At 56.2% G+C, this 22,662-nt stretch overlaps 1 protein-coding gene across 1 annotated transcript; it reads right to left on the reverse strand.

Moving 5' to 3' along the window:
• Positions 1–1,733: 1,733 nt before the first annotated feature.
• On the reverse strand, positions 1,734–21,178 carry INSRR (insulin receptor related receptor). Its single transcript, XM_035279211.3, has 22 exons — positions 20,635–21,178; positions 15,315–15,866; positions 13,445–13,748; positions 13,201–13,343; positions 12,847–12,991; positions 10,878–11,092; positions 10,556–10,682; positions 8,198–8,436; positions 7,640–7,807; positions 7,308–7,503; positions 7,063–7,104; positions 6,767–6,987; positions 6,400–6,536; positions 6,155–6,317; positions 5,869–5,974; positions 5,143–5,195; positions 4,708–4,937; positions 4,102–4,212; positions 3,803–3,962; positions 3,356–3,485; positions 3,084–3,218; positions 1,734–2,762 (listed from the first exon to the last, which is right to left on the reverse strand). The coding sequence occupies exons 1-22, from the start codon at positions 20,717–20,719 to the stop codon at positions 2,519–2,521; spliced, it is 3,906 nt and encodes a 1,301-aa protein (XP_035135102.2). The 5' UTR covers positions 20,720–21,178; the 3' UTR covers positions 1,734–2,518.
• Positions 21,179–22,662: the final 1,484 nt, after the last annotated feature.

Below are 22,662 nucleotides of genomic sequence, written 5' to 3' on the forward strand. Positions count from 1 at the left end.
ACAGTTCTGAGGGGATAGGTGGCAAACAGCCCCTTCCTTTACGCTCCCCTGTTTTCTAGCCAGCTGCAGGCTATTTTTTCTGGAGTTCTGTCTGGATCTGGGGGAGAGGAGGGGTGTTTCTGGATTTTAGTTGCGGCATTTACTGCTCTGCCTCTGTGGTAGGCGTCCAACCTTCCTTCTCCAGGTCAACCTGCTGTCTGTCTGCAACTATCTCTCAGGGAGGACACATGTCTTCCCTCCACAAAGCTTCCCTGTAGCGTTGGGAGGTCACTCCTGAAGTCCAGTCTCCATCGATCTTGCTACCTAGTTAAATCCACTTCTTTTCTAGGACTTGGCCAGCAATCGAGCTTATTTCCTAGCACCCCTACGTCCTCCTTCCCCCAGAAGTACTTCCGGGCCAGCGACCACCTGCCCATCTTTGCAGGTGCAGTCCTGACAACGTATTTCTGAAGCCCTCTTTTCTTCAACTGCCAATCCCTTCATTAAGCTCTTCTACATCCAGACGTCCAGCGCTGTGAGGGTTGGGGGTGTGGTGGGGAGAGGGGCGGACCCCACTGCTGCCCTGCGGGCATATGCAAATGCAGACATGCCTGTGTGCTCTGCGTGAGCATGCAGGTCTCAGATCCAGGGCTTGCGTGGAGTCTCTCTACCCTTCCACCCTCCTGGAGGCCTCTTAGAGGACCAGCAACAGAGGAAGGGAAGCCCAACCTCCCCAACTTTCTCCCTTAGCTGCGGTTCTGCTGGTAACCATTAGGGGTCACTGTTGCTTCAGTCACCAATGAGGGGCACGGGAGGGGTGGGGCTCCACACAGGTGATCCTTGCTGCCCACCCTGACCCTGTGGGGATAACAGGGTAGTCGTTGTCATAGAGACTGCCTCATGCAGACTCGTGCCCACTCCACTGTGGTGTGAAGGAGCTGTGGTTTGCAGGACAGCTGCTGGCGGGGGGTGAGCAAGGATGCCCAGAGGGGCTCATCTCGCCAGACCGTGTGGCATGGGTGTGGCATGGCAGCTATGCCCCAAGCCTCTGGGTGCAGGAAGCTAAAGAGTCCTGAGCCATGGGCAGCCCCTCCCGCTGCCACCCTCTTCACCAAGGTTTGAGGTCATTCTTTTGCAACTCTTCCCTTTCCAATGCCCGTACGGCGCTGCCATAAAAGCCTGGAACTGACTCTCCTGTGTGACGTCCACATGCCTCAATGGCGTCTCTACATGCAGGACAAACACTGAGATTCTGGTCCCGCAGGATAACCACAGGGTGCCAGACACACAGACCCTGCTCTGCTGTGTGTCCTCTGGCTTGGGTGGGGGGGCATCTGGCACGAACAGGTGATCAGGGCCTCTTCCCTGCCCCATGTCTGCCCACTTAAAGTCTGTCCTATGACACTCCAGAAAATACCCACCCAGTGGACCGATATAACAGACATAACAAGGGCTGTAATTAAGATGAGGTGTTGGGGCCTGGCTGGTTCTGCTTGGAGGCTAGACACAAAGGTTCCCTGCCAGGCTCAGCCACTTGTGGTCCTGAGCAGGAGATAATAGCAAGATTGTCCTGCCTCACTGCCATGGCAACCCTGGCTGCTGGGGTCCTCACGGAGGTGGTGTTTGACAGCAGCGTATTTATCCTGTGTCTCTGCCTTAGGGTCACCACCTCGAGTCCCAGAGGAGGGAGAGAGGAAGTTCATCCAGTTTAACACCATGTAGATGGAGGGATAATGGGCTGCCTGGGACCAGGGTACAAACAGGCCTCAGCATTTATTGTGCCTTCTTCAGTCTTCCCATGAGAGGCAGGGCTGGGGGCGGGGCTGGGCGAGGGTGAGGGGAGGGAGGAAGATGAGGCTCTTAAAGCCTTAAGCATCCAGGTCGAATCATTGAGGGGAGGGACTGGAGAAGAGGTGACTGTCCTCCAAGGGATGCACCAAGCTTGGGGGGCCCTAGGTGGGGCAAGAGGAGAGGAGGAGGTGAGGGTGGGCAGGCTGGGAACCACTCCCCAGTCCCCTGGCTTCTCCCCACACCACCTGGTCAGTGAGGCCGAGGGGAGGTGAAAAGCAGTGACAAGCAAGACGGCCATGTGGCCCCCCAACCCTGCCTCCCACACATGCAGGGAGAGCGCCCCAGGCCTGCTTCTGATTGCTCATCTGATTTCAGATGTGTGGATGCCCCTACCTGTCCACAGGAGGCTCCAAACTGAGGGGCAGGACCTCTAGGCTGGGCAGGGCCCCTTTTCCTAGTCTGAGTGGGGTCCCTTGACTGAGGCCAGGACATCCATCCCTGGCCCGATCTCCACTCCTCCTGCTGTGACCCTGCTTGCTTTCCCCCAGGGACTCAGAGTCTGAGAAACTCCTATGGTGAGACCACTCTGCCATCCCTACAGCCTTCCCTGCTCCTGTTCTCTGCCCCACCCTCGGTTACCCCCTGCCCTGTCTGCCTTGGGGCAAACATCTAGACATCTCAGCCACAGAGGTCAGGTCCCTTCCTCTCTGCCCATGGGAGGCCAGTCAGCCAGGGAATGGGGTGCCCCTCAGTGCCCTGGACCCCCATTTTGAGGGCTGCAGTCTGAGGAAGCTGCTCTTGGGGTGGGTGAGGAGCCCGGCTCTGCATCCATGGGAGGCAGGGAGCCCCAGCCGCCCCGGCACTCCGGGCTGTAGTAGAAAGAGAGGTGGCGGAAGGAGGGCTGCAGCTCCTCCTGTATGCTGTCCAGAATGTGCGTGAAAGCTGGGCGCAGGCGCGGGTTTGGCTGCCAGCAGCGGCTCATCAGCTCCTGCCTGGTGGGTGTGGGGAGCAGGGTCAGAGGCATCCTGGAGCCCCTGCCACACTCAGGGCTCCCTCAACCATCAGCCCCACCCTCCCTGCACTGAGGGTCAGTTGGTGGAAGTGGGGGTTGTGGGGCATTATGCCTGGGAGAGTGATTAAATGGGAGGGGGTTAAATGGGAGTTGTGGGGGTTTGGGACAGGGACGGGTGGGGCTGATGGTTGAGGATTAGTGTATGTTGAAGCATCAAAGGAGGTGAGCCAGAATCATGGGGCGGGTCGGGGAGGGTTGTACATAGAGCAGTGATGATGAAGGGGGAGGGGAGTTGACTCACAGCTGAAGGGGACAGCCTTCCAGCTCCTCCAGGACCCCACCATCCATGACGAACTTGAGCACCTGCTCGTTGGACAGGCCCTGGTAGGGTTGTTCAGCCAGGGTCACAATCTCCCAGAGTACCACGCCGAAGGACCTGGAGGGCATGCAGGAGTGCCTGAGCCCAGCACCCTTCATGCTGCTCGGTGCACTCCAAGGGAGGAGGGTATTCCAGGCCCCTCCCCAGATCCCGCCTCCACATCCCTGGAGCCCTGTGCTCTATCTTGGCCCCACCAGACATCCGAGTGGGTGGTGAAGATCCCATCTTTGAGGGACTCCGGGGCCATCCAGCGCACGGGCAGCAGCCCCTTCCCACCCTTGCGGTAATAGTCTGTCTCATACACGTCCCGAGTCATCCCGAAGTCTGGAATGTGAGGGAGAGGGTGGAGGAGGTGTGGGGCATAAGAGCCACACACTAGCTTCTGCCCCTGGGATACCTCTCCCAATCTTCTCACCCTCCAGAGTCACCAAGAACCCTGGAAAGTAGGGGCTCAATAGACCTCAGAGCTCATCCCCTCCAAACTCCTCTGCCCTTGGAGGAGAGACTGAGATCCAGGGTGGGCATGACTTGCCAAAGGTCTCACAGGCTGTCAGGGCCAGGGCTGTGGGTCTCCTGATGCCTCGTGTAGGGGAGTCTCTCTACTTTCCAGGCTGCCCTCCTCTGCCTGGTACCCTCCGTACCCCCGATCTTGACGGTGAAGTCCTGGGACACCATGCAGTTGCGGGCTGCGAGGTCTCGGTGCACAAACTTGTTGGCGGCAAGGTAGGCCATGCCATCTGCAATCTCACCAGCCATCTGGATCATTTCCCTCAATGCTGGCTGTGGGAGCCCAGGGTTGTTCTAGAGACAAGATTAGGGGCTAGTGAGGAAGGAGCCCAGAGGCTGGTCTCCTGTCCAGAACTGGCCCCTGCCACCCACACCGTGCCCAATTCTTCTCTCAATCCCCAGACCCTGGGCTCAGGGTCTTCCTGGTCCCTACCTCTGCCTCAGGCCGCAAAGATCGAAGATGGCTCTTGAGGTCCCCACGGGTCATCAACTCCATGATCACCAGAGTTGGCTGGCCCTGAGACACCACACCCAGGAGACGCACCTGGGACAGACAAAGGGCCTAGGAGACCCCCTAGCTCCCCTTGACTCATTTGGCCAAAAGACTGATCTGCTATGCCACAGTCTGACTCAGACCCCAAACCTGACCCTAACCCCAACCATGGCTATAACCTGACTCCTGACCTAGCAATGCCCCTGACCCTAACCCATGACCTTCATCATAGCTGATGATCATCACCATCATGAACTTGGCCCAACTTTGGCCTTGAGCCCAGTCAGGACCCTGATCATGATCTGGATGCTCAGTATTGATCCCTAACTATGACTGATCTCCCCCCTAGCCATGACTCTACCACGGCCCTACTATCACCCTGTTTGACTCTGACCCTAACCACGACCTTCACCCCAATGAGGACCCTAACCTCATTTCCAAGTCTTGACCGTAATGGTGCCCTAACCTCATCTCTGACCCTTTCTTTCTTACCACATGACCTTTACACTAGTTAAGACCCTGACAATGCCCCTGGTTCCCCCTTACCACATGGTGACACTTGAAGGCCTTCATGACAGAAGCTTCCTTGAGGAACTCAATGCGTTCCCGTGGACTGGCCAGCTCATTCACCGTCTTCAGGGCCACGGGCGTGGGCTCCTCTCCAGCCTCAAGTCCTTGTGCCAGCCCCTCATATACCATCCCAAAAGAGCCCTGGCCCAGTTCCCGGATTATCGAGATCTGCTCCCGAGGCACTTCCCACTCATCAGGGATGTACACTGCCAGGAGGTGGAGGGTCACAAGGCGAGGATGCTGCTGTCTGCCACACCTCTTATCTGTCTGCCCCCCCCAACTTATCTTCTCCTCTTCTGAAGGGCTCTGGTCCCAAGGCTACCTTCTGCAAGAAGGTCTCCTGGAAGTCTGCCTCTCCTCCTCTCCTATCTCCCTTTCCTACACCACCTGTCCACCCACTCCCAGACCTACTATTGGAGGCGCTGAAGTACTCCGGATTCACAGAAGCATACAGGGTTCTGTTTCTGCAACAGGAGGTGAGGGGGTCAGGCTGAAAGGGTTCTTAGGAAGGAATGAGCAACATCAGAAGAAGGAAGAAAGACATTTCAAGGAGGAGGGACGCTACTGACCACACCCCCGACCTCGGTCAGGGTGACTCCTGGGGAGCCCTAAGTACCCTCCAAGCTGGCCTTGGCCCTATTCCTGGGATTTGTCAGGGAATAGGGAGGACACAAGAGTAGAGGGGCTTCCGCCCCCTCAGCTAGTCCCTATAGCCCAGCTAATCAAGGTACAGGCCCATGTTTCTCCTGCAGTCAGCCCTGGAAGGATCTGACATCCGGCATTCTGGAACACATCCCCAGGCCTCCTTCCCCCTCCTCCTAATAAGGGACCAGCTTTATTATTTCTCAGCTTGGGCTGAGAGTGTGGTGACCAACAATCCTAGTGTGGCTGGACTGAGGGGTTTCCCAGGATGCAGAACTTTTACTGATAAAACCAGGAAAGTCCCAGGCTAACCAGGATGAGTTGGTCACCCTAGCTGAGGGGTATGTTTCCTCTGTGCAACCCCAGGGGAAGAGTTATGGCCTGTATGGAAGACCCGTCTTTCTGCTGACTTATCTACCTCCCTTTGACTGCACAGACCTTATGATGAGGGCTCCGGGAGAAAAGGGGGTGAGGGTGGGTGGGACTTGTCATCACCTCTTCTTGCCATAGAAGAAACCAAGGGCAGCAAGAACGATGAGCAGCATGAGCCCCACGGGGGTGGCAGTGAGGAGGACGTGCAGCCCCCCAGCGTCCTCCTCCTCTGGCGGTCAGAGGGCAGCAGAGGGCAGAGTCAAAGATGTAGAAGTTAGAGGGAAGGCCATGCTTCTTTTTCCATGCCCAGAGGTAAGGATGGGGAGGGATGTGGGGGAGGGGCCATGCTGGGCTGGGGACCAGGTGGGGCTCTTCGGTGATACAGGTCTGGGACTGAGGCTGTGTATACCTGGGCCAGGGATGTAGAAGGCAATGCTGTCTGTCCAAGAGCCATTGCCAGCCAGTGAGGTTGCCCGAACCCTGGCAGAGTAGTTTCCAGGGGGCAGCAGGGCCAGGTGGACTCCCCCAAACTTTGCATATCGAAGACGGGACACACACAGCACTGTGGCCTCCTGAGAGTAACGCAGAACAGCTGGCTGGGAAGGGGATGCAGGCATAAAACGGGGCCGGGATGGGGGTCCCATGGGCACCTACCTCTCCCGAGCGGCGGTACTTGATTTCGTACTTGAGGATGAGTCCGTTGGGGTCTGGTGGCTCGAACCAGCGCAGGAGGACACTGCTCTTGCTGGAGGCCTCCCAGGCCACCTTTCCTGGAATAGCATCAGCCTCTCCTGCGGGAGGGGGCATCCAGCAGCGGGGCCCAAAGCGGTTCCTCTCACCTTATGTTCAAACCCAAGCTAAACTGGACTAAGCTGGGAGGTGGGGGAAACTTTGGGATTATGGGAAATGAGAAGGGTGAGCAAAGCTAGGGTCTGGGGATAGCAGAAGGTCAAACCCCAAAGGCTTGCACAGGGTCTTTGGGGTCGGTGATGGGGGTAGAAGGTGTGTGTGGGTCACCTACTGTGGGGCATGGTGCGCGCGAAGACGAAGGTGGCGGCGCTGCAGCCCACGGTCTGCGCCGCGTGGTTGCAGGCATGGATGTCTATTCGGTATTCCGTGAAGTGGCGCAGGCCGCTCAGCACCGCTCGCTCACGGGGCACCTTGTCCTCTTGGATCCCGAAATCTGAGCTGTTGCCCTCCAGCCGGAGGGGCCCAGCTGCCCGGCGGTGCCGCCCTGAGTCCCTGGGGAGAGCGAGTCAGAGCCAAGGCCCAGCCCCAGGAGCCACGGCCTTGAGCACCGGCCCCAGCCCTGCTCACCTTTGGGGGCTCTTGTTGATGGACGTCACCTTCCAAGGGGATCTGGGGAGGCCAGGAATAGCCCTATCAGGCCTGTCCTGATGCATCCCTGTGCCCTCTGCAGCGCGCACCGCCTTCAAATCCACCCACAACTTTGGCCCCGCCCACACAAGGGAGTCCCCGCCCACAAACCCCACCCTTCCCGCAAGGCCCAACCCTAGCAGGCCCCACCCATCAGACCCGCCCAGGCCACGCGCTCTTCGCACTTGGGGATGGTGATCGCATTGTGCAGAAAGTTTTCAAACTTCTTCTGGAACGAGGCCTCTTGTGCCTCCAGAGGGGGTAGAACCTGACCAGGAGGTGGGTGCTGGCAAGGGCAGCAGCCGGACTCCATCTCGTCCTCAGGATCCCCGTCTTCGCGGTCGAAGCGCGGGTCGTTGTTGCTGGTGGGCAGCCGCAAGCCTGGCACCGCGGCGGGAAGACACGAGTAAGACAGGCTGTCTACCCTCCCCCGATCTCCCCACCTGCCCCGGCCCTGCGCCTCCATCCCCACTTCCCCACCCGCCCCGCGGCTGGCCTGCTCATGGTCCCTGCGCACCGCGGTGGCAGTAGTCATTGAGGTAGAGGTCGCTGTCCTCTGCCAGCCGCTGCCACAGCACCAGGTAGTAGGTGAGGTTTCCATTGCGCTGGGTCGGTGGCTTCCAGCGCACCAGGAGGTGGGAGGAGGAGTTAGATGTGGAGATGACGTCTTGGGGCACCGTGGGAGCTAGGAGTGACAGGAGGATGCAATCAGGGGTTGCGGGTCTTCCTTCTGAATACTGTCTAGTAATGAGCCCCTCTCTCTGGGGTCCAAAAGCCCTCTACTCTTGAAGAATAGGTAATCCTCAACCCCACCTTCCTAGAACTCAGCATTTCTGTCCTCCCATTATTTGCCACAGGCCCTTCAGTTCGCTCAGCTATTAACCCTGCACTGTCCCAACCCCAGCCCCGAAAGGACCTAGGCAAATGCCCCTTCTTCTTTATAGGACTCAAGCATCTGGTCTCCCAGCCTCTGTGGATCAGGCGTTCAGTGTCCTGGCTTCTCTATTTCTGGTGCCTGTGTTCCCCTGTTCTTATGGATGCAGGCGTCTGACTCTTGCACCCTCCAAACGCCTACCTGCAGGCAGCGTTCTGAGATAGACGATGGGACTCTGGGCTCCTTGATGGGGGCTGTCCTCAGCAATGGTCAGCGTGATGGCCCTCACAAACACTGCGTACTGTGTCCAGGGCTTGAGGGGGCCTAGGGTCACCCCTGGCTCCTGGGTGCGGCTTAGGGGCAGCTCCACATCCAGCAGGTTCCAGCTCTGGGTTCCACAGGCATCTGGACCCACGTGCTCTGTGGCATTCTGGAATGGGCTGAACACCCATCCCCAGAGTGGAGGGGTCGTTCAACCCCACCCACAAGTTCTGGCACTGCCCCCACAATCACTCCAGGACTGTCATTGTCCTTCCAGTACGTATGAGGGCAAAGCCATGACTCCAGCCACCTGTTAGACCTGTGGGGGACCCTGTGATATCTGTGTCATCAGTGAAATTTGTAATGATATATTTCCTCATCCCTAGCCGGGAATATTGAGCTCTAGTTTCAATGAGTATTCCAAAAATCTTGCATTGCATAAATAAAATAAGAAAATGGATGTGAAAGAGTCCCTTTTCCTAGAAACAGCAAGCAATGAGGTTATTCTAATCCCCCTAAGTGTAATTGCCTGGAACCAGGACCAGGAGACTGCTCCCTTCGCAGTGTCTTCATCTAGGCACTTGAATCGACTTCGGAGGTTTATGAGCCTCCCGAACGATAGGCAAAGTTTTGTGCATGTGTGTTTTTCTAGAGAGAGGGTTCCGAGCTTTCAGCAGCTTCTCACACATGTCCATGAGCCTAAAAGGCCAAGACCCACTGCCACAGGGAAATTAACTGGGGCCAGAGGCTGCTAGTGCTGGCTTTCTGAAGGCCAGTTTGGGGGCAGGGCTTAGGGAAGAATCACTGGCTTTAGGGGTAGTAGAGGGCTCACTGGGGGAGATGAAAGTGGGCCCGCATGGGCGATAGCATGGGAGACAATGGAACATCACATTGAAGTTAATAGCATTTGTTTCTTTGGATGGGGAAGTGGGTGGTGGAATTCATGTCGAGCCAGGGACAAAACTTGAGGGAGACCAAATTGGGTGGCAGTGGGCGACCTTGTGGCCTCGCTGGGAGTGCCTGCCTTTGTTGGGACCTATATGCAGGATAGTCCAGAAGCAGCCGGTTGTGAGTGCGGGGCTCATAGTGGGTGTCATGGGAGCAGGTGTCCTGTGAGGCATGACACTGAGCAGGTCTAGGTCTGTTTGGAGTCAGGATTGGGCGGGGTCGGCAGTGTGTGTAGCTGCGGCCATGCTGCATGGCAGTGATGTTAGGGAAGCTGCTTGAAGGAACCCCAAGGTTCTCTGCCCTTTGAGCCCAGAGATGGCTGTGTATAGTTGTGCAGGTCACAGGCTGAACAAGCTGGGGCCCTGGGGAAGATTCACCTTGCAGTCATGCCTGCGCTCCTTAGAGTACAGTCCATGAACCACCAGCTTCAGCATCTCCTAGGAGCTTATTAGACATGCAGATTTTTGGGCCCTGCTCAGGATTAACTGAATCAGAATCAGTGGGGGTGTGGCCCAGGAATCTGTATTTAACAAACTCTCCAGCTGCCTATGCTAGAGACTTTCACCTACCACTGAGGCGGGGGAGAGCAACTGACCATTTGAGTGGGTTTCCTACCACTGACTTCCTCTCTCTTCCCAGGCCAGACCCTGAGCCAATGGTCAGCTAAGTCTTCTCCATTTTAATTCACAGGAAATGCTTCCAAGCCAGGCCGCCCCCATCTTCTATAATATCTACCAGAGAGAGAGAGAATGCTCCTCACTCCTGCCCTCCCGGCCTGCATCCGAATCCATTTCCCTCCTCTAAGGATGTCTCCTTTTGATTCCTAGCCATGTTGTTGGAGAAGTCCTTCCTGTGATCTAACCACTATCCCTACTGCTAGGGTCAGTTGACTCTCTCCAAAGAAAAGAGATCAGGAGATCTCTGCTCCCTCCCTTCCTAAGGCTTAAATGAAATGCTGGCAGAGCTGCTCATAAAACTGGCCAAATTAGTGGGCGCTCCCCAAACCGCTGCTTTGGGGGCAGGAGCATGTGGTCAGTGGAGAACATTAGCATAGTGAAGTGAAGTTGAATTATCCAAGCCTTGTCAGCAGGATGGCTCTCCTGGGCTCTCAGAAGCCCTGTCCTCTCCATTTCACTTGGTGAGGGGAAACCGAGGCACGGAGGCATGAAGAAGGTGAGGGGAGAGAGCCAGAAGTGGGCCCTACCACGGAATACAACTTGGGGGTCCTGTCTTCCCGGGTCTTCATAGCCTCGCTGAGCCCCTCCCTCAACTACCAGTCTGTGGTCCCGAAGAAATAGGCATCCTCTCGTTCCGACCCGTCCCCGCTCCGGCCCCGCCCCCGGCACTCACGACTCCTTGTAGTACACTATGAAGCTGAGCAGGTCGCGGGCCTCCAGTGGCTCGTAGCGCTCCCAGCGTAGCAGGATGCGGTCTGCCTCCGTCACGTTGGACACGAAGCGCAGGGTGCGAGTCTGGCCTGGGTGGGGCGAGGGGCCTGCTCTCAACCACTCCTGCCAGCTGCTTGAGCGCCCACCCCGACCCCACGGCATCCCATTCCCAGGGAGATCTCTGAAGAGAACTTCTCAGACTGCCCGCCTCGAGCACGCTTCCCCCCGGGTGCACGTGTCTAGTGTGTGGCCTCGAGTCCACCGCTCTGGGGTTGGGGTCTCACAGGCGGCGCGGTCTCCGTTGGTGCGGGGGTTGATCTCAGCCTTGTTCTGCCGACCTCGCGTGCCCGTCACCTCCTCCAGTCGGTAGATGTGCTCCAAGCAGAGGCGCGGGTTGAAGGCGAAGTAGATCTTGCCCACGGGGATGGTGAGGCCGGCGGCCACCCAGGACCCTAGCTGCTGTAGGTTCTGGTTGTCCAGCACATAGAGAGTGTAGTTCCTGGGGGAGGCCAGGGGACCTTGCTCTGCGGGGAGGTGGGTGTAGGGGGTGGGAAGGGGGTGGCTTATGGGTTCCTCCTGGTGGGGTTTTGCTGGGCCCAGGGAGGAGGGCACTCAGTGGCCGGCTCACACCCAGCACACTGGGGGCATTCGTGCACACCCACTCTGTGCCATGACCAGGAGTGTGATGTCTGCCAAGTCACCCCCTCTTTTGGTTTTCCTAATTAGTGAAATGGGGACTGCAGCTTCCCTGCCCCCATCCCTCGATTGTCTTTTTTTTCTGAGAAGGAGTCTCACTCTGTCACCCAAGCTGGAGTGCAGTGGCACGATCTGGGCTCGCTGCAACCTCCACCTCCTGGTTCAAGCGATTCTCCTGCCTCAGCCTCCCGAGTAGCTGGGACTACAGGCATGTGCCACCATGCCTGGCTAATTTCTGTATTTTTTAGTAGAAATGGGGTTTCACCATATTGGACAGGCTGGTCTTGAACTCCTGACCTCGTGATCCGCCTGCCTCTGCCTCCCAAAGTGCTAGGATTACAAGCTTGAGCCACCACATCCAGCTAACCCTTGACTCTCTTTAAACTGAGCACCTGCTATGTTCCAGACTCCGAAGGCTTTGGAAACACAAGGAGGAGTGGTACTCAGCCTGGGCCATTCCTCTCCAGCTGGGGTGTGGACACCCCTGGGCACACACAATGTGTCTGGAGACATGAGAAGCCACAGGGAGACACTAGACTGGATGGTAATTTTTTTTTTTTCCTCAGTCTGTCACCCAGTGGCACAATTGCGGCCCACTGCCCCCTTGACCCTGCCTCATCCTCCTGAGTAGCTGAGGACTACAGGCACCTGCCATCATGGTTGGCTAATTTTGTATTTTTTGTAGAGACAGGGTTCACCATGTTGCTCAGGCTGGTCTCTAACTCCTGGGCTCAAGTGATCCTCCTGCCTTGGCCTGCCAAAGTGCTAGGATTACAGGTGTGAACTACTGCATCTGGCCTGGATGGTTATTTGTTTATTTTTTGTGACGGCGTCCCCCTCTGTCGCCCAGGCTGGAGTGCAGTGGCGCGATCTCAGCTCATTGTAACCTCTGTCTCCCAGGTTCAAGCGATTCTCCTGCCTCAGCCTCCTGAGTAGCTGGGACTACAGGTGCCCACCAGCACACCTGGCTAATTTTTGTATTTTTAGTAGAGACGGGATTTCTCCATGTTGGCCAGGCTGGTCTCAAACTCCTGACCACATGGGATCCTCCTGCCTTGGCCTCCCAAAGTGCTGGGATTACAGGCGTGAGCCACCGTGCCCAGCCTGGATGGTAATTTAGAACATTCTTTTTATTTTGAAAAATCCTGCCTACATTATAGGTAGGCCTTGACTGGCAGGTGCTAGGAATGGGTTTTAAACCCAGACAGTCTTGCTCTGCAGCTGACAGAACCAGATGATAACAATTGTAGCCAACCTTTATAGCGTTATCTATGACTAATTTATATTGTATACACTGTGTTCCTGGCATTGTTTGATGTGCTTTACACATAACAACTTGAGTAATATTTGAAACAGCCCTACAAAGTAAGTAATGTTATATTAGCCCCATTTTACAGATGAGAAAACTGAAGACCAGAGAATGTAAGTAACCTACTCAGAGCCACATGGCTAGTGAGTAGAAAAATCGGTTCCAGAGCCCATTCTCTTCACCACTGTTCTGCGAGTGTTGGAGGAAGGGGTGTAATGGAAGGAGCTGGCCAGAGGCCTGACCCTTACCCATCTACCATGGCGTCTCCTCGGATTAGCTTGAGGTTCTTGAAAAAGCCCAGGGACACGAGGGCAAAGGAGTGCTTGATTTTGAGGAAGCCAGTAATGGTCTCTACCAGCCCCAGGCTGTGCTGCAGCTGCGGCTCCAGGTTGTCTAGGGATGGGGAAGACGGGGCTGGAGCAGGAGCAGGGAAGGTGATGGGTCTGTGGGGCAAGGGGGCTGAATGGGGAGGTGGGGGTAGGCCCTCAGGGCTGGAACCCAGGATGATGGAAAGTGGGGCTTAGTTGGGCCCATTGTAAGGGTGTGCCTGGGAGGAAGGGCATGGCCAGGAGGAGGGGTGTGACCCCAGAGTAGGTACTGACAGCCCTGGCGAAGGTTGAGGATGAGGCTTCCCTCCACATGTGTGCAGTCCACCAGATCCTGTGCCGCCTGGATGGAGTCGATGGTCTTGGTGCCTACCTTGCACTCTTTAGGGCACAGCCCCTCGCATTTGTGGCAGAATATGCTAGCAGGAGCAAGTAGATGTCCTGAGCCTTGGACCAGCCTGGGCCTCCTCAGGCCTCCTCACTGCTCCCAGGGTGCCCCCCCCACCCTCCCTACACTCACCTGCTGCTATTACGGGTGAAGCCAGAAGGGCACTGGGCCAGGCAACTGCCCTGGTGTATGCCGAAGGTGGAGGCGCGGCCGGGCACAGAGCGCAGGCTGGCACAGTGCTCAGCTGTGACACAGCGCCAGGACTCATACTGGTAGGTGCCTGGAGGGCAGGCCCACAGGCAGGCACCCTGAAAGTAGAGGTGACGGCAAGCTACACAGGCACGAGGGTCTTCTGGCCGGCTGCAGCCCCCCAGGCATTCGGTGTGGCAGCACTCACCCCTTGCTGTGCAAGCCAGCCCATGGGGGCAGGGGCACACTGTGGGCAGAGTGGTGTGTTAGACCTTGGCCATGCCCCCTCAGTCATGGCTGCCCTTCCAATGCTGGCCCCACCCCATTTCTCTTGGGATGATACTCAATCTGCACCCAGGTCCCTTCCATTCAGATGACACTGGCTGCTGACTCTGTTTCCCTCTGACAGGATTCTTAAGGACAAGGCCTGTGGCCCTGTCTGTGGCTCCCCACCTCCCACAGTGCCTAGTCGGCGGTGTCAGAGCTCAGGACAGAGCAGTGACCTTGTCCATCAGGGTTGTTGCTCTCCAGACTGCTGTTCTGTCTGTCCTGTCTAGGCGTGGTGCCCAGATCATGGCTGGGCATAGTGCCATAGTGAGCCAGCCAGCCTCTCCTGAGCAGCTAGGCCCAGGGGCCTGAGACTGTGTGCAGGGAGGGGCTGATATCCGTCGTTTTACCCCTGCTTCTGCGTGTACCGCCTCCCAGTTCAGTTTCCTGCCCTGGACAAGAAGTGGCTCCAAGCAGCAGTAGGAGGGTTTGGGGTTGGGGGTCCAATTGCCTAGAAACTGCATAGTGGCAGCTGGCTGGCTGTGGGAACAATCTATGGGGCGAAGGTCAGCCAGGTCGTGTTGACACTGTACAGGAGAGGATGCCAGCAGCTGTTTACAGCCAACAGGGAGGCATCAGGGAGGTGGGGCGCAGCCGCTACAGCGGGGATCTGGTTACTCTCCCACCTGCCCTGCTGCTGAGGCACTGGGGGTGAGAGGAGCTGACCTCCAGGAGCTGAGAGTAAAAGACCCCCAGGTTGGGAGACCCCAGATCTGCTCCCCACCTCTGAAAGGTCTTCCTCGCCTTTTCTATAACTTTGCACTTCCTCTTCCTCCGGCCATCCCTCTGTTTTCTCCTTCCCCCTTTCTCTACTGCCTCTTTCCTCTCCGAGCATCAAGCATCGTCCTAAAGGTCCCACCTCACATCTTTGCTCTCACCTGCTCAGTTCTTCATCGATCGCCTCCTCCTTTCTTCTCCCGCTCACCCCCAACCTCACCCTCCCGTTACAGTACTGCCAGCTGACCCTGGATCACTAGGCTGCGGCCACTCTGATTAGGAACAGAACTGCTACCCTGACGCGGGTGCTGCTCTGACGTTTGTAGAAGAACTCATTCCTCATGCCACCCAGTGATCCTTTTTACAGCTCAGGAAACTGCCACAGAGAGGCTAGGTGAATACAGCCGGTAGGTGGTAGAGGCGAGACTTGAACCCAGGCCCTCTGGCTTTGCATTTAGCCACTGCCCCACACTGCTTCTTGTGCTGCCTCCTCTCTGTTTGTGCCTACTCTTTTTCCCCCAAGCCTACATTGAACCTGTCCTTCACCTACTCCATGATGCCGTCTTGAGCCTTCCTCTTGGCTGTCTTATGCCACATTGGTTATCTAACTTTTCTGAGCCTTAGTTTCCTTACCTGCCTTATAGGAAGAGTGAGGATTAAAAAACAGTGGCAGCTGAAAGTACTGACCGATACCACTCTGTGGCCACCCAGCCCCACAAGCCCCTGCTCTTTCTGATCCCTACAGTCAACACTGTATGCCAGTGCCCACCTCTCTGGCAGTGGCTGGAGGTCCAGCATCTGTAGTCAGTGTGCCCACTGAAGGTGGTCTTGGCGCAGGGCTCGCCAGCAGCACCCAGCACACCAGGGCACACGTCAGCACACTCCTCGCCCAGCTTGTTGCCCACGATGTGGTTGGCGCCAGGTACCGGCTGCAGCAATCCCCAGTCAATGGTGGAGAGGTGGCAGAGCTCCTGGTTCTTCTCCACACGCACAGCCCCACGCAGCACGGCCCCAAGCGCAGGCAGTCCCACGTCACGCAGATGCGGCATCTCAAAGATGACCAGGGCATAGCCCAGGAAGAGGCGCGTCCCGCGGATGACGGCTAGGTTGGGGAAGAGGTCGCGCAGGCTCTCCAGTCCGTAGACACGGAAGAGCAGCAGGTAGTCGGTGACCTGGGTGAGGCGAGGGAAGCTGAGGCCGCGGAAGTCGTCCCCGGTGGCTGTGAACATGAGCAGGATCTGCAGGTGGCCCTCCACCATGCTGCAGTTCTCCAGCCGACGAAGCTCTGCTGCCTCTGAGCGAATGTCCAGGCTGGGGCAAACTGTGGGCACACATGGCACTCAGCAGTGAGTACAGCCTAGGCCAAGCTCCCCATCCAGCTCCGGCAGCTTTGGAGGGGAGCACGCTGGCAGTAGGACAATGAGTGAGGAGCCCGGCTCTTCTCTGGGTGTGGGGTGGCCTCTGCCCTGGGCCTTGGAGGGCTCACCTGCAGCCTTCGGGGTCTCTACCAGATGAGCCACACAGGCAGAAATGAACTCCTGATCTCTCCCAAGCCCATTTCCCCTTCTTAGTTAAAAGCAACATTCCTGCAGTCCGGCTCCCAACTTAAAGTCATCCTTAATGCCTTTCTTTTTCACCTTCTGCATCCTGTGGGTTTATCTTTAAAATGTATCCAGAAATGGCAGGGCATGGTGGCCCACCCCTGTAATCCCAGCACTTTGGGAGGCCAAGGCGGGCAGATCATAAGGTCAGAAGTTTGAGACCAGCCTGGCCAACATGGTAAAACCCTGTCTCTACTAATAATAGAAAAATTAGCTGGGTGTGGTGGTGCGCGTCTGTAGTCCCAGCTACTCAGGTGGCTGAGGCAGGAGAATCACTTGAACCTGGGAGGTGGAGGTTGTAGTGAGCTGAGATCGTGCCATTGCACTCCAGCCTGGGTGACAGAGCAAGACTCTGTCTTCCATCTCAAAAAATAAAAATAAAAATACACACACACACACACACACAGAATCTGAACTACTTGTGAACACCTTCACAGCTTCCACCATCATCATCATCTTCCCTTGGATTCACAGTAATAGCCTCCCAGACTGTCTCCCCAATGCCTCCCTTGTCCCTCTATGGACCATTCTCCGCACTGCAGCCAGAGTGATCTCAAAACACAGATGGCTCATGCTTCTCCTCTGCTTATGACCCCGTGACTTCCATCTCTCTTGATCTTACCACGGCCTACAGGGCCCTGTCTGATTTCAGCTCCTGTAACCCCTCTGACTTCATCCTCTTTATCTTCTTCAGCCTCACTGACTTCTTCGCTATCCTTTAAACAAGCCAGCCAAGCTCCCACCTTGGGGTCTTTGTCCTATTCCTTCCGGCCAGAACCCTCCTCCCTCTACATGGCTTGCTCACCTCCTTAAGTCTGGCCAAATGTCCCTTTCTCAATGAGGCCTTCTCTCACCATCTGACTTTATTTGTTTGTTTGTTTGTTTGTTTGTCTGTGATGGAGTCTCACCCTGTTGCCCAGGTTGGAGTGCAGTGGCACAATCTCAGCTCACTACAGCCTCCATCTCCCAGGTTTGAGCTATTCTCCTCCTTCAGCCTCCAGACTAGCTGGGATTACAGGTGCCCACCAGCACGCCTAGCTAATTTTCGCATTTTTAGTAGAGACAAGGTTTTACCATGTTTTTGTGTTTTTAGTAGAGACGAGACCCGGGTGGCCTCAAACTCCTGACCTCAAATGATCCACCCACCTCAGCCTCCCAAAGTTCTGGGATTATAGGCATGAGCCACCACGCCCGGCCTGACCATCCTATTTAAAACTGACTTTTTACGTCTGTAAGCCCAGCACTTTGGGAGGCTGAGATGGGAAGACTGCTTGAGCCCAGGAGTTCGAGACCAGCTTGGCCAACATGGTGAAACCCCCCTCTCTACAAAAATATACAAAAATTAGCCAGGTGTGGTGGTACATGTCTATAGTCTCAGGTACTCAGGAGGTTAAGATGGGAGGATTGCTTGAGCCCAGGAAGTCAAGGCTGCAGTGAGCCGTGATCACACCACTGCACTCCAGCCTGGGCGACAGAGTGAGACTCAGTGTCTAAAATAATAATAATAAACTAAATAAAATAAAATAAAATTGTGGCACTCTCTACTCCCCCTTCTGCTTGAGTTTTCTCTATAATTCTTAACACTGACTAATGTATTTGTGTGTGTGTAATATTTTGAGATAGAGTTTCACTCTTACAAAATTGTTGTGTACTATGGCAGGATCACAGTTTGCTGCACCCTTGACCCCTGGCCTCCTCAAGTAATCCCTCTGCCTTGGCCTCCCAAAGTGCTGGGATTACAGGTATCAGCCATCATGCCTGACCATATATTTATTTTTAACACTGGCTAAAATATAATTTATATATTAATATAGATATGTATTTATTTATATAAATACATTTATTTTGTTTATTGTAAGCGCCATAAGGGCAGGGATATTTGTATAATTCATGTTGTACCCTAGTGGCTGGTATAGTGACTGGCACAAAATTGGCACTCAATAAATATTTGATGAATGAGTGAATGAGAGCAGTGGTCTGAGCTTCATAGATCCCATGTCTCTCTCAGTCCTAAGGGAGTTAGATGCCTGTTCCCTGAATTTGATTACTCATGAAGGAACATTCTAGAGCTCCCCATTGCTAAAGAATCAAGTTTCAGTTCCTCAGCCTGACACTGCAGGGTGTAGATGAACCATCCCTTACTTATGCCTCCAGGCTCAGAAGGGGCCTTCAGGCCTTGTCCTGCAAATCTTCCCTGACCCTCTGGCCCCAAGTTAGTCACTTCCCCTTCAGGCTCAGCTACCCTTAGTTCAGCGCCAACACCAGATTACCTGAGGGCATTGCTCCAAAATTGTTGTGTACATCTCTGTCATCCCCTGCAAAGAGGGTGGGACCCTTGTCGGTCAGCTCTGCATTCCCCCAGTTGTGCCCAGTCCAGGGCTGGAACCACTGGGAACCCAGGAACCGTGGACAATGGATGTCTGGATTCCCAAGTCTGCTCCTTCCTTGGGGACGTGGGTGTGTGGCTTCTTCACCAGGGCCCAAGCCCCATTCCCTTTTTCTCCCCAGCCCCCTAAGGGGGCTGGATGCCTGGACTCACTTGCTCCCGAGAGGACCTTCTATGACTCCCCACTGCAGAAGATTCAAGTCTGAATGTTTCAGCCTGACATTCAGCTCCTGCTAATGTCTCCAGCCTCTACTTCCCTTCCCGCCGAGCCCTCCGGGTTATCACAAACACCACACAGCACGAGGCCCGGTTCCTGATAGTTTGTTAAGAGAGGTGGGCAGGCCAGGCTGGCTCCCTGGGGGTGACTTCACATCTTCTCCCTGTTGTCATTAATAGTCCTGAGCTTGGCTCTGCCCAGCAGCTGTGTGTGTGTGTGTGTGTGTGTGTGTGTGTGTGTGTGTGTGTCTGAGCCCACGCAGGTACACACACAAAATAGAGGGAGAGAGAATGAGAAAACACTTCTATCCCTTCCAGGCGAAAGCCAATCAGGCTCTGTGAGGCAGATGGGGGTTCTCTCAGGCGCCCACTTCCCATCATGCCCCTGCCTCTCCAGGGCTCCCCTGATGGGAGTCATTTGGAAAAACAAATCTAAAACCTTCACAGATTAACCCCTGCCTTCCCTCAGGACCCGGCTCTGTGCAGAGCTGCACTGGGAATGGAACATCTGGGTCCCCTGAACAAATACGAACCCCTCCAAGGATGTGCTCTTGTCCTGACAACCACACTCCCAGCTGGCATCTGCTGTGCAGGACAGGAGGGGGTTCAGTGGCTAGGGGAGTGGTGCTGTGCCTTACATACAGAGGCTCAGTGACTGGCACCCTTCAGGGGACCTCCTACCCAGCCCATTTTGTTGCTCTCCTGTCTCCATAAGAAGGGGAGACTCCCCTGCCTCTGGAAGCCCCCAGTCTGAGGGGCATCACAGGATCCCTCAGGCAGGCACCAAGTGCTGGATTCCTGAGCTGGTTCAGTCTGGAGGGGAATGGTGGGACTGAGGAAGGGGATACCCCTTAATCCTTCCCTTTTTGAAGCTTCCACCCTCAGCTCTTTTTCATCTTTCCATCAGGCCCCCCAGTACCTCCATGACGGTCATTTAGTCTGTATAGTTCCCCCCACCCCTCCACCCCCGTACTCTCCATCTCTCTCTCTTTTTTTTTTGAGGTAGAGTCTTGCTCTGTTGCCCAGGCTGGAGTGCAGTGGTGTGATTTCAAGCAATTCTCTGCCTCAGCCTCCTGAGTAGCTGGGAGTACAGGTGCCTGCCACCACACCCGGCTATTTTTTCTTTTTTTTTGTATTTTTAGTAGAGATGGGGTTTCACTATCTTGGCTAGGCTGTCTTGAATTCCTGACCACGTGATCCACCTGCCTCGGCCTCCCAAAGTGCTGGGATTACAGGCATGAGCCACCCTACCTGGCCTCACCGCCATACTCTCTAAAACCTAATCATGGGCAGTATCTAGCCTGGGGGACAGGCCCTGTGAAAAGCAGTTGAGGAAAAGCAGTTTCCCCCAGAACCAGCCTTCCACCCCGTAGTGATTGGACCCTAAGGAGGGGGGACACACAGGACCACAGGACAGGGCCCTGGAGGCCGGCTCAGGACGCAGTCTAGCGTCACCCTTAGTCCCCTGAGCGCAGTCTTCTGTCTGCAGCATTTGCCTCCATTACTTCATGGTGCCTGGTCCTCAGCTCCCTGTCCCACCCTGCTTCTTCCCATTCTGTGGCCCCAGAGATGACTTCTAACACTCACAGCCTCATTTTGGTTTTCAGGCAAGCTTTACTGGGATTGCAGTTTCACTAGTAGGGATGGAAGATATCTATTCGTCCCCGTTTTGAAGCCCTTTTCCCCTCTGAGGGAGCTGAGGGAAAAACACCTTTATGCGGGGAACTCACTGCTTCTCCTGCTGGGCGGTTCTCCTGAGAGCTAACCGCAGCCTCCATGGTCCAGTGCAGAGTAAGTGGATGTTCCGTGGCTGCAAGCCCAGATGTCTGGCTTCCCAGTTGGCTGGGAGAGAGGTAGGGGTCTGGGAGCCAGTTCTGGGGACTCACCCTCTAGTGCATCCAGGCCAAGTCCCAAGGAGAGGACGATCGCAGGCAGGCATGCTCCCCAGGGCCACAGACCAGGTACTGCCATTGTCCCAGTCCTGGCTTGTGTCCAGTCCCAGCTCTTCTGGTGGCTCTGGGGAGAAGAGTTTGACAAGCCCTAAGGGACACAGAGACCAGGGTTCAGATAGGAGACGGAGGGGGCAGGGGCAGAGGCAAGGAATCCCACACAGCAGGAGACAGAAAACAAGAAATGAGAGTCACAGAGACACAAAGATAGTGACAGGCAAGTGGAGACAGAGATGGGGACAGAGATGCAGACAGTGACGGGTGGAGTCTCGGGCCTCCAGAGGCAGAAAATGACACAGGGTTCTGAGCAAAAGGCAAGCCAAGAGGCCGGCCAACCCTGAGGGCGGAGCAGAAGGCTGGGGACGCTCCCAAGAAGGGCAGCATGAGACTCCACAGGGAGAGTCTCCCTGGATCCTTCTGGGCCCGCGGCCCCCCAGCGCTGGCTGACCGCGCTGGCTGCGGTCTCTCCCAGGGCGGGCACGCAGGGGCCGCGCCCAGCCCGCGCCCAACTCCTGCCCTCCCTGCCCCCCGCCGAAACAGATTGGTTCACAGGGATCTCTCAGTTCTCTCCGCCCCTCCCCCGCCAAGCCAAAATATTTAGCCTGACAACTGAGGGGAGAAGAGATCTGTTGGGGAAATAAGGCCAAAATACAGGGGAGGGTGGGTCAAGAACTGAGCGTCCCCAAACTCCGCTGTGGCTGCGACGGGTCCCCCCAACCCCTTAGCCACACCGCAGGCTTCTTCCAAGTGGGCTGCACGGCCGGAGGGGCAGCCAGCGCCCGGGCTTCTGGGGAGCGCTGTGTCTAGATTCTGCTCCCCGGTGCCTTGACATCTGCGGGGTAACTTCTGGCAGCCTCGACCCGGGAGAACCTGGACAGCCCATGGCCTCTCGGAGCCTCTCTCAGCCTCCGAGGAGGCCGCCTTGTCCTCTTTGGAGACCCCTTAGTGCCAGGCTCCCTCACTGACTAGTACCTTGATTCTGACCAAGATCCCGATCAAGAGGGCGATCACTGTGTGGGGCTCTGCCTCCCTCTAGTCACTTTCTTGAGCTCAGGCTTCTCGGTCAGTCTGTGTGTCCCTGTCTCGGGAACTTGGGGGGCCGTCCGTGCTGGGGTCTTGGCAGAGAGGAGAACCGTGACCCTCTAGGAGGCTGTCCTTCGCTTGCTCCCTGGGGCCTTACCTGTCCCCCCGCCAAGAGAGACCCCTCTCCCCCTCTCTCTCCACAGCTTGAGACGGATGGGCTCCGGCAGCCACAGAGGCTGGCGCGGTGGGAGGGGTTAGGACCAGCCTTCTGCTGCCCTGGGTGCTGGAGATCCCGGGACTTTCCAGGTGCGCGGCCTCCAGGGGCGGACGGGTCCTCAGTTCCACACGGGGGCGGCTCCCGCGTCGGAGGAGCTAAGAGAAGATCTATTAATTTCTTCACGAATAAATCGATGCTCTTGTCAGGGAGGCGATCCATGTCGGCCCTGTCCTGCCCCGGGGCCAGCGCTGACTGGCCGGGGTCAGGGACTGAAGCTGGGACCCGAAACGTTGCGCATTGGGGGCTGCAGATCGCGCCCCCAGCCACCGGCCCGGGCGGGGAGCTTGTACCTTTGCGCGCGGGCTTCTCGCGCCACCCTGTGGCCTCTCTTGGAGGCGCGGTCTTGGCTCACTCGACTCCCTTCGGCCGAATTAGGCGACCCCTTCCCTTTCTCTGGCCGGTCAGTGTCTTCCTCCCAGCTTCTGCAATTGATCCTTTTATAATCCTTTTCCTTTTCTTCCCAGAGTTCGGAGTGTTCTACCTAACTTACTCCAGGTGACATGCGCACTTCCCCAGGCACTCGCTCCGTGAGGATGGAGCGCCGAGGCTGGGGCTGGCTAGGTTGACCTGGACGGCAACCTTCACTAACTCAGTCATCTCCCCGCCTCCCCAAATGTAAAAATGCAGCTGCTTTAAGCTGGGAGAAATAACGTATCAATTTCCCA

Source organism: Callithrix jacchus, chromosome 18 (assembly GCF_049354715.1).
Source record: "Callithrix jacchus isolate 240 chromosome 18, calJac240_pri, whole genome shotgun sequence".
NCBI lineage: Eukaryota > Metazoa > Chordata > Mammalia > Primates > Cebidae > Callithrix > Callithrix jacchus.

Coding starts and splice junctions, on each gene's coding strand:
- INSRR (XM_035279211.3), bottom strand. CDS start 20,719: ATGGCAGTACCTGGTCTGTGGCCCTGGGGAGCATGCCTGCCTGCGATC. Junction 7,808..8,197: donor TCTCAGAACGCTGCCTGCAG/GTAGGCGTTTGG, acceptor TGTCACTCCTAG/CTCCCACGGTGCCCCAAGAC. Junction 6,537..6,766: donor CGCGCGCACCATGCCCCACA/GTAGGTGACCCA, acceptor CCCCTCCCGCAG/GAGAGGCTGATGCTATTCCA.